Source organism: Oreochromis aureus, linkage group 11 (assembly GCF_013358895.1).
Source record: "Oreochromis aureus strain Israel breed Guangdong linkage group 11, ZZ_aureus, whole genome shotgun sequence".
In the NCBI taxonomy this organism is placed as follows: Eukaryota; Metazoa; Chordata; class Actinopteri; order Cichliformes; family Cichlidae; genus Oreochromis; species Oreochromis aureus.
Genome location: NC_052952.1, coordinates 31,359,106 through 31,374,214, shown reverse-complemented (window position 1 = coordinate 31,374,214; position 15,109 = coordinate 31,359,106). Strand labels below are relative to the sequence as shown.

General features: G+C 39.8%; 1 protein-coding gene across 7 annotated transcripts in view; it reads left to right on the top strand.

The window, feature by feature from the left end:
* The window catches only part of cspg5a (chondroitin sulfate proteoglycan 5a), a 74,689-nt gene that overhangs the window by 14,736 nt on the left and 44,844 nt on the right, over positions 1-15,109 (top strand). For all 7 annotated transcript variants that reach the window (XM_031756678.2, XM_039620057.1, XM_031756675.2 and 4 more), the window contains exon 2: positions 6,921-7,911. In XM_031756678.2, coding sequence (XP_031612538.1) covers positions 6,921-7,911 — 991 coding nt within the window. The remainder of the gene's footprint in view (positions 1-6,920; positions 7,912-15,109) is intronic.

The following is a 15,109-nucleotide window of genomic DNA, read 5'->3' as shown; positions in this document are numbered from 1 at the left end:
TTGAGCATTTTTTCATTGGTGATACAGTATAAGAAACTTTGTAGCTGTGCCTTACTCATTTTAATTACTGTAGGCGGGTTCCACAACATTTCATATGTAGAGATGTAAGAAAAAATATACTGAATAATGCAGAGTCAGTCAGTAAAGTGCATCAACTGTCAGTAAAGCGAGTGCACATCCACATTGCGCTTTAGAGATGCAAACTGCTGGTGAAAAGTTCACTGTGCAGAGTAGAGAAAAGGCTTTAAGTTAGAGGTTTGGCTCTTGTAGAGTCGCTTAGTGGATATCAGCATACTGGCTACACGAGATCTGTGTAAAGTTACCCCAAAAGATTGTGAGGAGAGCTGATTTAAACATCTACTTTGTGTAAAGAACTGAAAATATAAGAAAAACTGTCATATAAAAAAATGTTAACTAACCTAACTCAGACTTATACTGTGTCTCATTGTGCTTGTAACAGTGACGGAAAAAGATCTATTCTATTCTATTCTATTCTATTCTATTCTATTCTATTCTACTAAAAGCCGTCAAATGACAAGCTCCAAAAAATTTTGATATTTTTATCCAAAATGAAACTGGCACGACGCCACCCTCAGCTTCGGTAATTTTTGTGCTCCACCCATCCTCAATTTTTATCCAGAATGAGGCATTTCTGGCTCATAAACAGCTGCCAAGAATGAAGCAATGTTAAGATCCAGTTTCCGTAATGTCCTGTCATTACTCATATCTCACAACAGAATTATGTCAGCGCTGTTTTACATCCCGTATGGTAACAAAGTGACAAGTCATTAGAGATGTTTGTCCTAAAGGCTCGGTCATGCCTGTCACGGCTCCTTGCAATTACTGTCGGTGAAAGCCTACGACAAATCAACCCTGCTAATTCAACATGTTTGTGGAGACCTGAATACTTTGGTTGTGTACTTATGATACTGCAAAGCATTGACAGTACAGTTGAATACAGCTGAATATTAAATGTGGAACTAGAAACTAAGGTGTACATATTCTCCCAAAAACATGTCACACCCTGGATCTGATCTGATCATAGTAGTTCAACCTCTTGGAGACTTAATGCAATTTTGTGTAAGTTGAATGGTACCAATTGCAGATGCTGTCAAGCATGCACACACCAACGGTCTTTAAGCACTGCCTGTTGAACCAGAAGCATACTGTAATATTATCCAGCAGAAACAGTGTTAGATTTAAGGTGACTGACAGCTGACAGTACAGAGTGGATAGGAGATCTTTGCAGTGTACTTTTTCCCCCTTGGCTACTGACAGACATAGTGAGAGTAAAACTCCAAGAGTATTTCATAGACCATGAAAGTATCTTCCTCTCTCTCTCTTTGTCACTCTTACTTTGGCTTTTTCACCATCTCACTCCATCCCTCACACTGTCACCTCCTCCCTCAGTTTTTCTTTCAGCTTTTTTCCCCCCCGCTCTGTCACTGTGTTACTTCTCTTCTTCCCTTGTCATCATCTCTCACCATCACCCTGCTGTCATTATCTTCGGTTGTGCTGTAGCCATTACTGTCTGCTTCTCAGCCTGTATGGTTTGTATTCATCAGGTTTGTTGCAGCAGCAAAAGGAGGAGCTGGTTATGTCGAATACTGACTGTCTGTCTCAGATATTGTGCTCATGTGGACAAGCTGTCATGCGGTGAGTCTATTCCCATCAGGTGTGTGTTGACAAAGAGCACGAGATATGGGAAGCAAACGAAAGGCAGTATTTTTATGCACGCATCTTAAATCCTAATTTCCTAGTGAGCATCAAATATTAGGTGTGTAACATGTTTTTGTAGTTACTGTGAAGCCCATTTCTTTAATGTGTGTGAGGGAGCAATAGAGAGATTGTGGTTTTGGCATATTATCCTCTGGCTGCTCAGTTGATGTGTTAAACAGCAGTACATTGAGCGACTGCTGGAGGGATTAGCCCCAGAATGACCGCAGCTTCAAAGATGCAGCTCGATGTTGCAGCGCCAGAAAAGAATCCTTGAATAAAGTGAAGGCTTCCACCTGTCAAATACCTTGCAGCTGATTTTACAACCTACTGCCTAACGATGACAGGACCGCTTGAAAGGAGCCTTACACACGTGTGTTTATTTGGATTAGTTTGTTTTAGTGCAGTGTATTGCGTCTTTGAACATACTGTGTGATCTTGTTTACTATACAGTGAATATCATTGTGAGTCTGAGGGAGTATCTGCAGGTTTTCACGATCCCAGAAGCATGATAAGACCGCACACTGAACTTACATACAACAGGCCACAATCTCATGATATTGCAGCTTTAACCTTGAAGTGACATAGTCGGGTGAATTATGGCCCTATACTGATGTGTGCTGATGTGATATTTTTAATTATAAATCACAAATTTGCCAGTCTATCTACAGTTTTCATATTTTTTTTATTTGTTTATTTATTTATCACATTCAAGGCTCATTATTTGTAATTTCATGGTAATTTGTCAATAATTAAACATGTCATTTGGACAGTTACAATTTTCAGACATTTTAATCTTTTTCTCTACCAAAATATTCAGAAGCCAGATGTTTCTTTTGCCTCTTGAAGCACTGAAGCAGATTTTTCAGGGTTTCAGGTCGTTTTTCTGCAGTTGTAAAGTGACGCCATTATTAGATTGCGGCTTCTGACTATCTAAGGGCGTGTGTTTGCTTTGGTCAGACATCTCGTCATAGTCATAAAATTTTGGTGGCAATGAGATTTAACGAACTTCTCGCTGTGTAAGTGGAGATAACACCGAGTGTTCAGGAAAATTTAGAGATTAAAATGCCCACAGCCTCACCATCTGAGATTAACAGCAGTCAGCAAAGATCCTCGCAGATATCCTCACATATGCTTTTTGGAGGAGGCTGTTAGCCAAAGCTCCTTACAGGACCACCAGTGCATTTATTCACTGTGTGGGGATCATGCTGAAAATAAGACCCTCAACTTTGGTGACTTGAATTAGTGCATGTCCAAAACAGGTTACATAAATGTGATGTCAGTCCTTTTTACGAGTGCAGATAATAAATGGTGAATATTGCAGCCAGACTCAATATTAATATTAAACTCCAGGCTGATATGATCTTTTCTTATAAAGCAGATATGATCTCTCTTCAGATAAATATGTCAAGCAGAAGACCTTTTTAATATCTTGTGCTTATTAAAAACTCATTGTGCATAATGTTTTCTTTTCTATTGGAGCTGACTAGGCCTTGGTCTCTGATACAGTAGTCAGTTAATTAGGAAATCTTATCGTCTTAACATGGAAAAATATTTTTGACTGGAACCATTACTATTGCATTTGAGCAGAAAGTTGGATCTAGGAAAATGTAATAAACTAGAGTACTAAATAAAACCATTGCTGTAACAAATTTAGTCTGAGTCACAGCCTGATATGACTTGTGTCTCTGCCAAAAGAGACTGAAGAGCCATTTTATTTATTTATCATTATTCATTTATCTTTTTTCCTCAGAATAAAACCACCACCTGCCTAAAAGAAACCGTTTTCCAGTGTAAATTTCTATTAAAACACTTTCATTATCAATTAGTGGCTTATAGCAAAACTAGCAGGAGATATAGTAGCAGAGACGTTAGTGGAAAAAATTCCACTATTTACCAACTGACGGCAGAGCGTGTCAGTCGGTAAGAGTCATGTTGAGAACGTTACTTCTATGTTTGAGGTCAGTTGGGAGGTTCTCTGTGATTGGTTTACTGGAAAGAACTGGCACATACTCATTCTGAAAACGATGTGCAATGTTTCGTTATGATTTACAGCATAAATGGCATGTTACACCAAAACTGAGTGCAACACTTATTTGCTAGTGTGTCAAAAGTGTATATATGACGTGTATATAAACCCTGGTGTATAAAAAAAAGAGTAAGCTGTCATTGGTGCGAGGAAACATAACAAGCAAAGCGTGTTTTGCTGCGTTTCGTCAGGGCTGAATGATCTCATGGATGTCCAGTAGGTAATTACTTGCTGTAGCATGACATGGATAGTGTCGGTTTGCATAGAGGGTAAAAGCATTTTATTTTTCAGTCAGTGGAACAGTAATTGCGTAGCATCCAATACTGGCTGCAAAGGTTTTTATATGCTGGAATAGATCTGGAGGTTTCCCGGTAAGCCCATCTGTGTTGGAGGAAAATGTCCATCTTTATCTAGAAGATTGTATCTGACTGACTGTCTGGAGGTTGTCGCTGACGTTCCTACAGCAGGTTAACAAGCTGTGAGTGTCATTGTAGGCACAGATGTTCTGCTGAATTATAACAAATAGTATCGCAGCGATCGCTCTCGATGATCAGTCACTGTCATTGTTACAAATTTAGGTTACAGTTTTCTTACAGCTGTCGAGACATTGTCTTGTCTGAGTCTCCCCGAGATCATCACCTCCCCCCTGCAGGGCACCCCCAAATCCCTTCCCCTCTCTAGTCCTGTAATCCCTAATCCCAGCTCCTCACCATTCAGAGACATTAGTGAATTATTCTTTTAATCCAAAGAGGGAGCGGCAGCAAAGCAGCTTTCTGCATGACTCAACAAGCCACCCTCGGATGAAGTAATCGACCAAAGGATAAGGATACAGCCAATCATGCCTCGTTTTAATTTGTTTCACTGGCCAGCCTCCTTGAGCCCACTCTGTTCGTTCTGTAATGGCAAATGAGCTCAGCGTGTGAAGTCACTGTGTGGATCACTGGTTTGTGAAACTGAAATTCTCTGGAAAGCGCAAACAGCACCAGCTGAATCATTATTGAATGTGTATGTAGTCAAATAAGAACAGATGTTGCATTTCCTTCAGTTTTTCTTGTTACGTTGCCAATATTTGTGTTTTCAGTTGATCAGTTGATTTTCACTTTTTAGTTCCCATGATCTGATTTTAGGCCTCTTCCTGGTGATACCCAGAGTACATTGGTGTTAGATACCCATAAATAAGCATTCACTTTGTGCTGCTTTGCTTACAGGGCCAGGTCACATACAAAAAGATGGTGATGTTTTCACTGATCTGTCCCCAACCCCTGTTTCAGTCCCTTGATGGTTTAATATTTCATAGTAATAGCTCTGATGTCACGGCTTATTTGGGATCAGCATTTTTCTTCTATTTCTGGATGCACACAATTTTTTTTTTTATAGCTAAGGCTGTTTCACAAGCATGGCAGGTCATAAAGGGGAGCTTTATTTAAGGCAACGTTACTGCATGAGGTGAAAAAGATAGTTTCCGCCTTTTGGGTGTTGATTTGGCTTCTCAGGACAGTTCATCTCATAAAGGATATTTAACTACCTTAAAAGCTTTCTGATTGTCAGATGTAAAAACTCTCTAAGCTGGTATGCTGCATATAACATATAACATGGTGGTCATTAAACCCATTGTTACACTGGGATTTAGAGAAACTAGACTGGTAATAGGAGTTTGTTTTAACCCGTCTTAGAGGACAGCTTTCTCTGATGTTGGTACACAGTGAGAGACTCGTTGGTCCACATGATAACAAAAGAAATTTTAAAACTGCAGTTTTAGCTTTAAATTAATCATCTGTAGTAACTGCAGCCGGATTAACCTGTTGGGGGTCCATGAGCACAAATTTCCTGTTGGGCCTCTTTTGTTATAATTTAATTAAGGACCACTTAGTGTAGGAATACATGTAGAGCACAGAGCCTTATAATGAGCTAATATAAATGGGGTTATTTGCTGAAGTTGTGACAAAGTGGTTCAAATATTTGTGAATTAAATCATCCAAAAATCCAAACATGCTCAGAGGGTTTGGGGCTTTTGGGATCCTCAGGGGATTGAGGTTATCATCACCTTTTAGTCAGCAGTACAAACATATCCAAAAAAGGAATATCAACATAGTTTTATAATTGTTTTTTCAAGTGTATTTTATGGAATTTCTCAATCACTGTTAATAATGCAGTCACTCAGCGTCAGTATCACACAGTTTAGGGCCTACAAGTCAAAGCAGCTGTGTTTCATAGAAATAGGTCAATTGGAGGGTTAAAAGGTTTTTAATGATGCAAATTTGTCTCTTTTCGGGAGTGAGATTGTTTTCACCTCATTAAACTCTATGTTTTATTTCAAGCGGTACTGAAGCATGACTCTGCTCACAGTTTCACAAAAAATTCATGCATAATGGTAAACCCCAGTGTTTACAATTATATCACCTTCATGGCTTGAATATTCATAATGCAGAGTGATATTTATGTAAGGCAGTGTTTCCCATGGGCCACTTTTCAAATGCTTACAGAGTCGATTGACAGCTTTGGCTGCAGTTCACATAGAGGCCGCTATAGATCTGGTAATGAGTGAATAAGAGTTAAAGGGGGCTAAATGGCTAAATTGCTTACACCTGCTTTTGACAGAAGAATTGTATCTTATTTTAGTTTTTGCAGTGTTGATCATATGATTAAACTGAAATGAAATAATACAGATGTTCATTTGTTTTTTCTTGCAGTGAAGCGGGCTTTGCTGAGAGAAAAGGCTGCACTCTGCTAATGTGGAATTATGACTTATTAACTTGAAGGCACCTTTTTTTCAAATGATGACTACAAGAGATGCTATTGGTAGTTAAATCACACCAGAAACTTGACGTCAAAAATGACGTCTGTCAGATGGCTTCTGATCAAATAATGCGTGAAATTAAAATGCTAAATACCAAAAAGTGGCTTGTAGTCACCAAATGCTACTTAGCAAAAACTTTTTTACAACATTTTAGACCCATAAAAAAATTAATAAACTCAACCACATTCCTTGTCTCTGAACTGAAAACTAAAATGATTAGAATTTTCTTTTTTTAGATCATCGATTTTACACTTTTGGGCCCATTCACTCTGGATGATTTTGCAAGGGCCGTCTTCCAGAGAGTTCAGAAAGTGGGAATTCTTTGGTATTCCAAAATTCCCTTCTGTTTAGTTTACACGTCTTTCTGTGTCTTTGCAGGAAATGCTGTTGGGATCAATGTCACTGAGCCGGATAGTGCGTCCAATGTCACCTCCCTGCTTAACGAAGAGGAAGGGCCAATCAAAGTCAACAAAATTGTTGCTGTGGTAACTGGAATAAATAGCCCAGCCACCCCTGATCCAGTCAGCACCGTGACCCCAAGGGCCGGCCGTATCCCCCGTGGCGGCGAGGAGGAGGAGCAGAGTAGTGGCATGTTTGGGGAAACGGTGGTTTCCACAGTAGAGGATGTCAGTGTTGCTACTCCACCACAGCTCAGCCCCGACTCAGCTGAGACGGAGCATCTGTTGCCTAGCAACCCACGCAAACAGGGAGCTGACGAGGGCAAGGAGGAGGAGGATGATGAAGAGGAGCGTCAGCCGCACACTGACCCACCTTGGATCCATGCCAAGGACACAGCTGTGTTCGACCTGGACCACCTTTTCACCACAACCGCTCCCCCACCCCCAGCCGCCACTAACCCCTCTAGCCCTGATGTCCTCCACGTGGACTTCTTTGACCCCTCTTCTCGTGGGCGCAACCTAGACCTAGACCTCGCCCCCGCCTCACCTTCATCACTGGCCCATGAGCTGCAAGGTGGCGACACAACCTCCTGGGCAATGCCAGATACTTACGACTACCTTACGCCCTATGATGATGGTGTGTCCCCCACTGCTGATGAGTACACCTACAGCACCACAACTGATGCTTATGACACCGATGAAGATCTCCGACTTGCTGCTGGGTCTCCTGCTCGTTCCAAGCCACAGCTTCCCGGGTCTGGCTCATTCTTCCCTGGGGGGTCATTTCCTGGTGCGCGAGCTCCAGTACCAAAAGACCCTGTGGTAGCCCCTCCAGCGGCCTTACCAAATGGATGCCGTGTGGGCTACCAGATGATAAATGGAAGTTGCCGCTCGCAGTGTGACATGTTGCCCAACTATTGCTTCAATGGAGGACAGTGTTATCAGCTGGATGGTGTGGAGGTTTTCTGCAGGTATGACACATGATGATCACTCAGTCACACCAGCATATACAAACACTATATGAAACAAGACCAAACCACTCAGCAGGTCCTGTTAGTGTCCTCTAACCTGCATCAAAAATATCAGCCACCTATTACAAGTGTAGCTGTGTGAGGCTTTAACGGGTTAACTCATTTGCGGCTGTGTTAAAAATAAACAAATAAAAGTGTTATCTGATAGGCTGAATGGAACTTCTGCAAACTTCTGATATAGTTTTCTGCTTTTTGGTTAGAAACATGTGGAAAAGATCAGAAACAAAATAAAAAACTGTGCATTTTAAGAGTGTTTTATGAGGGAATGGCCCCCCATTTGCCAGACTTCATGCCTGAGATTTGGTTTCTCTTTGTGAGAGCTGGACTTCACACAGACTCTAATAAACAGACTTTTATGAACACACATGCATAAAGTTGAAGGCAAAGTTTTGTAAACACATACAAAGACTCACTCAGATGCATATAACGAACAGTAAATTAGATGCTATCTTAACTTTAGGATCTCATATTTAGGACCAGTTCTGTGCCATTACATTACGACTAGCCTCTCAGGCATCAGCTACACGCTGCATTAATAACTTTCCTCGGGACTCAGTCCAATGGGCTTGCTGTGGAGGGGAATCTAGGTGGAGGTCAAAAGTCAAACGGATTAAGTGCATCGTTTATGAAAATTTAATGTAAGCCACGGAGCATTTTCAGGTCAATGTGAGCACTGAACGTCAACTATCAGAGAGCATCTGTGGATCAAAACATTGCCTTGTAGTCCTGTCTACATTCAGATGAGGACAAAATCATTTCACCTTTAGAATGACTGAGTTTTGAACGGTAAGATTCATTCCAGCCCCGGCTTTGTGCACCAAACTAAGGGTTTGCTTTTCAGAAAACAAAACTGACTTTTGAAAAACAAACACAGCTGTTCACAGCCCTCACTCCAGCTCTGAAAGGCTTTCTAGAATCCTCAAAGACTCTCAATTAACATGTTGATTAAAACAAAAACATAAGGTAAGCCTTTGGTGTTTGTGCTGTCATGCACAGCTCCGGAGAAATTGGAGTGACAATGATATAGATCACACAGCTGTCAACTAAAAGAGACCACATCATGTCCCTTGTGGGAGTTTTGGTTTAGTTTTGTTTTCACTTTAGCTTTCATAGTTTGGTCAGAATCAGGCACTAAAACTATTTGGTTATGATTAAGAAAATAAATTGTGGTTTGTTTTAGAGAAGGCAAGTTCACAAAAATGCATTAAAACTTGACACTGGACTGAGATCAGCTGATATGCAACACTGCAGCTGTGGTATGCTTGGGTTTATACAACTCAACAAAGGCATTACCACAACCCAATCGCTGCTATTATTATATTATTTATAGTGCAGCTTAACATTAATATACTTTTATCATACAATTAATCATACAGAATTATTTACATAAATGCAAGCTTATGGTAAGCTTGCATTTATGTAACTTGCAACATTACCGCAGCACAGTCAATGCAGCTCAAGATTAATATACTTAATTATTAATATGCTATATTAATCATGCATTATCAAATTCTCTGTGCTTACACCTACTCTGCACTGAGTATTTTCTTTCATCATGCAATAATTGTAATCATTTCTTGTGCAGTTTTTGTTGCTCTTGCTTGCTTTAATCTGACTGTACATTTAATATTTGATGAGCTAACTGCTGACACAACAACTCGAACACCTCATTAACTTAATGTGTGTATTTTATTCTGACATTTTAAACTTATTACCATTTCTTCACTATATTTAAAGGATATACTATTTGTTACAGTCTTCATAACCATGACTGTTTCTTGATGCAGCACAGCCACTAATCTGCATCAGTTTTGAATTCTTTGATGCCTCATTCACTCAAAGGTCAGCGTTGTCAAGGCAGCTTGCAAAAGGTTAATTGTATGAACTTTCAAAATCTGTGTGTCCATAGCTGAAGTTTAATGATTTCATCACAAAATCTTGCATTTCATTAAAAAAACAAATAAACAAACAAACGGAGATTCTGCGATTTGTAAGCAGCTACTAACTAAAACAGTTAAAAGGAAAACAACTACACCAAAAACAATAATCTACCACACAAAGATCAACCACGGCACACTGATGATCTCTGATGGTGGCTCATCTGTGATTTTACATACATTTTCCCTTAACTATGAAAATAATCAACCAATCGGTGAGGAGCTACTTCCAGTTACTGAACAGCTGCATGGATTAACATGCAAATTTATGCACAATGGTGATCAGCCCCACCACTGGAACTCAAAATATTGCTCTCATTCACATACACCAAACACACTCACAAAACTCTGTCTGCACTCCAACAAAAATGTAACATTGTGAATGAAAAGCCCAGATTTACCTGCATTAAAGTAAAAAGGTCAGCGATTTATCCCCTCAGCTTACTTTATCTTAGTGGACCACATCACATCTCATCAATGTGGGACTGACTGTCTTTTATCCCATTTGGTCATGACTTCGTTCTTCGCTGTTGTTTACCTCACTTTCCTGAAATACTAAAGAATTTTATTCTGTAGTTTCACTGATTGTTCAGTTGGGAAAATGTACTGCAGAAGTGGTGTTGTATAAGTAAAGAAGAGACGATTTAATGTCTTTTTTGAATGATGTTGAATCAAAGTTTACTTAACAGAACAAAGCCCATCCCAAGTATTCAAATTTCAAATATTTTTATATATTTTTTATTACTGGGGATGATTCAGGAATCAATCAAGTAGTCAGTATGTGGTTGATGTAAATTCACATTTAGATGTGGTATTATGAGCTTGACAAGTAAGTCACTGATAAATGTCACTTAGCTGTCTCTCTGGTATGGTTGCTAATAATGGATTGGATTTATATAGCGCTTTTCAAGGCACCCAAAGCGCTTTACAATGCCATTATTCATTCACGCTCACATTCATACACTGGTGGAGGCAAGCTACGGTTGTAGCCACAGCTGCCCTGGGGCAGATTGACAGAGGCGAGGCTGCCATATCGCGCCATCGGCCCCTCTGGCCAACACCAGTAGGCGGTAGGGTAAAGTGCCTTGCCCAAGGACACAACGACCAGGACAGAAAGGCCAGGACAGAAAGGCCGGGGATCGAACCGGCGACCTAAGTAGACAATTAACTTTATAAAGTGATCTCACCGTACTCAGTACTTAAAGGTCATTGTTGCTTTTATGTAATGATGCTAATTCACATTTATAGTTCACCAAATTTGATCTCGATATGAAAAAATGGGGTGAATACATGACAGCAACAGGAAGTGATGCCCTGTTTTGTGATTGTCAATGTACAAACAACAGGACATAAGTATTATACACACAACAAGCATCCAGTTTACTTTTTAGGCTCATACGACTCGCGTGTGGCCTCAGATTTTGGGCTGCACTTAGACATCTATACAGTGGTCCATACGAAACTTCACAGGCATGTTGAAATATATGTCACACAGATGCTCAAGGACACTCAGGCATAGAAACCATGAGTTGGATCACATGCTTTACTTCAGCTTGATCAGTTCTAAAACTTGCAGGAAATTATTTGCAAAATTGTGCAGTTTTCAGTGCTAATGTGCTTAACCTACTTAAAAAAACTATTATTATATATATTCGCAGACATCATGCAAACATCATGCAAACAAGTGTCAATTTGGCTCTCAGAGAATTAAAACATAGACTTAATCTCAAGTATTTTACCTGCTTTTAGTATAGTAATTTCTGAATCAATAAAACCTAAAACCCTTTAAAAAAAAAGCCATTAGGGACCGAGCAGGACTCTGAAATAATCATCTCTGTTGCATGAAATCAACAGATTACAAATATCATTGACTGAATGGGAAATGGAGCAAAGCTCACTCAGCGATGCTGAAAAACTCTTGCTAAGTGGACAGTGTGATCCAGATATTTAGGGCAGATTTTGGGCATCAGTCAGCAGATAGTAGCACTGATGAACCTCCTGAGAGTGAGTCAGACGAGGGCTGAGAGATACTGAGAGGCGTTTGACTGCTGGGCAAAAGCTCAATGTGGGTCAACAGAGCGCTGGCACAGATGAGGACCAATATGTTCCTCTGTGTGTGTGTCTGATTACACATGTGACTAAGTTTGCGTGTATGTGTCTAATTGTGAGTATGTGTGTGTGGTGTACATTTCTGTGCATGTGTGTTGGAGTCTGCAGCTGGACATGGAGCCACTTCAATTACAGGGGGATGAATGTTTGGACCTTTGGCCCTCTGCAGTAAAACTCACGACCCTTTGAAGTGTGTTTTACTGACCTCAGACCTGCCCATCATATCTCTTTTACAGATAGAATTACATACCTGCAGAGGTGCAAAGCTTTCCATTTTCATTATCAGTGCTTGTAGGTATGGGCTGCACTGCAGTGGTTAGCATTGTTTACTTCTTTAAACAAGAAAATCAGCTGTTCAAATGCACCAATCCACCATCCCTTTCTGTGTGGTGTTTGCACATTCTCCCCGTGTCTGCGTAGGTTGTTTCTTTCTCTATTCTACACTGGCTGTAGGTTAGGGTGTGACTATGAATGGTTGCTTGGTAACCTCTACCCAACTAGTGACCCTGACCTGTATAAACAGTTTAGAATATGGATGATTGCTATTGAACAGTTTCTAAATTTATACTTTTTATTAATATTTAGCAAATAATAATAAGTCAAACTATACATTTTCACTGAATGAAACACAGACAGAACAGCTACTGCTGGTAGAATGACTTTAAATGGGCACTCTATTGATTTTACTCGTTAAAAGCGACGTCACAGCATTTGAAAACTGTTGGCTGCAGCCAGATATGCTGATGCACTGTTTCACAGCACTATTGCCTAATAACCAAGACGCCCCCCAGTTTTGATCTTGTTCCTTATCTCAGGTTAGTTTTCTGCCTTTACAGCAAAGTGCTGTGGGCCTAAATTGCTGCATGCCAAATAATGCAATAATGTGTGGCACACACTAATAAATGACTGAATCATTTTTACTTTTGTGTGGTCATGGAGGTAATTTCACATATTACTCAACACAAAATTTGAACAGCATCTAACAGCTGATGTCCCAGGTGGTATTCAACAATGGGAATTAAATTAACATTAACGACTTGTTTGTAATGAAAGCAGTGTTTCTAATAAAATATGTGCAATTCAGAATAGCTGGGCCTTCAGTGAAGTTCCATGACTGGGACTTATAGGATGCAATAGTTTGATCAATACCATTGACTAAAAGTTGATATATTTTAGCTTTTTCTGCTTAGAATATCCCTTTTTTTGGTGTATATTTGTACTTCAGAGTCAAGGTCAATGTAAGGATGTAAATATATATATAACGTGTTAAATACTGAAGATTGGAGATGTTTCATTAACAACAAAAACGGCACCAGATGGAAGTTCCTGAGAAGTTTCAGCTCCACTGCAGACTGAGCTGTCTTGGACACACACTCACACTCGCCTGTCTGTACCAAGCTGAGCCACCACATGTCAGAGCTGTCATTTTCTTTTCAACTAAAATCACATTTTTATTGGTCAAATTCACTCAGTTTAAGCAAATTAGATCTTTACGTGGCCTTCAGTTTGCACATGCATTTGTGACTGCTTTCATTTTGTGAGATTTTAACTCTAAACCTCAGTCGTTATAAACATACTGCAATGTGATATCTTGTTTTTTAAGCTATCTGAGGCATCTCCGGTGCTGGCTTCCCTTGTCCTCCTGACTGATGGGATCTGACAGCATTAGTGCCATAAATTGCCTTCTCCTCTGGAGCTGCAGGACTGAAAGGACCATATTCGGAGAAACAGATGAGAAATCTGAGGGAGTGAAGAGCGAGGGTATGCATCAGGGAAAGAGAAAGAGACGAGAGGGGAGAGTGTTTATGTTCTGCTTGTGGTAGGAAAAGCAGATTAATGGAAGGAGAAAGAAAGTGACATACAAAGGAAATCAAAAGAGTGATCAGGGGAAAACAGAGCAAGAAACTATCGGCATGAAATAAAGAGAAGACAGATATAAAGGGAGAAGTGGACAGAGAAAACGAGAGGAGATGGAGGGGAAACTGACTGAGAGAATGAGTCAGAACCTTATAATGTTTGCCAGTATGGAAACGACTTGGGCGAGCCAGGTCGAGTTTACTAGTGTATGTGTGTCTGTGTGTGCGTCTTGCAGCTTGATGTAATTAAGTGAGGTTTTGAGCACCAACAGCATTTTGCATTCATTTAAGATTTCATGATCAGATCATGGAAACACACAAAATACCCACTTAGATGCACACAAACACTTAAATGCTCTCACACACTGGATTATGGGTGCATGAGGGATCACCTCAGAGTCATAGAGCGTGGGGGTCATGGAAGCAGCTCAGAGGTCAAACACACAGGAGATTTACAGCTGAGGAGAAGCCCAGGGAAAAAAGACATGCACGCATTAACAGACACAGTTTGTTTTTGCCAAAAATCTTGTCTGACATAATGAATCGCTGGCTGCACACACGCATACATATTCACAAATTTGTTTTTGGCCGGGTTTGTCTAGCTGCAGGTTAGCTATGTTTCGATTATTAGCTTGTGTGTACACACAAATGCAAACACACACACACACACACACACACACACACACACACACACACACACACACACACACACACACACACACACACACACACACAAACAGAAAACAAATCCAATGCAGGTTTTATTAATCTATTAATCACTGTTCAGAGTCCATCATATCTCTCTGTCTCTGTTTTGGTTTCTGCATGCTCTTATTTTGAAAGAATTGTAAAAAAAAAAAAAATTAAATAGTCTCTTCTGCATTTTTTTGTGCTCTATCATAGTTTTCCCCCTTCCCACAAAATTCAACCAGATGCTCAAAAAGATGATTGAATTGCAAAAGAAGTTGTGATTTAAGAATATAATCACAACACTTTACTACAATTGATAAAATGAAGTAAAAATGGGAAAGAAGTAAAGATGTGATCGCACACCTGCTGTTTTTCTTTTGTTTTTGTTTTGTTTGTTTTTTTAGCAAAAATCCAATAAAATCAAGTCCATCTGCAATCCTATAAACCTAAAAAAAAAAAAAAAAAAACGCTGTGAGAAAATCCAGTTAGAGAGTTTAGTAGCCTGAATCAGCTGTGAGATGAATCAAATTTAGTGCAGATTTCATA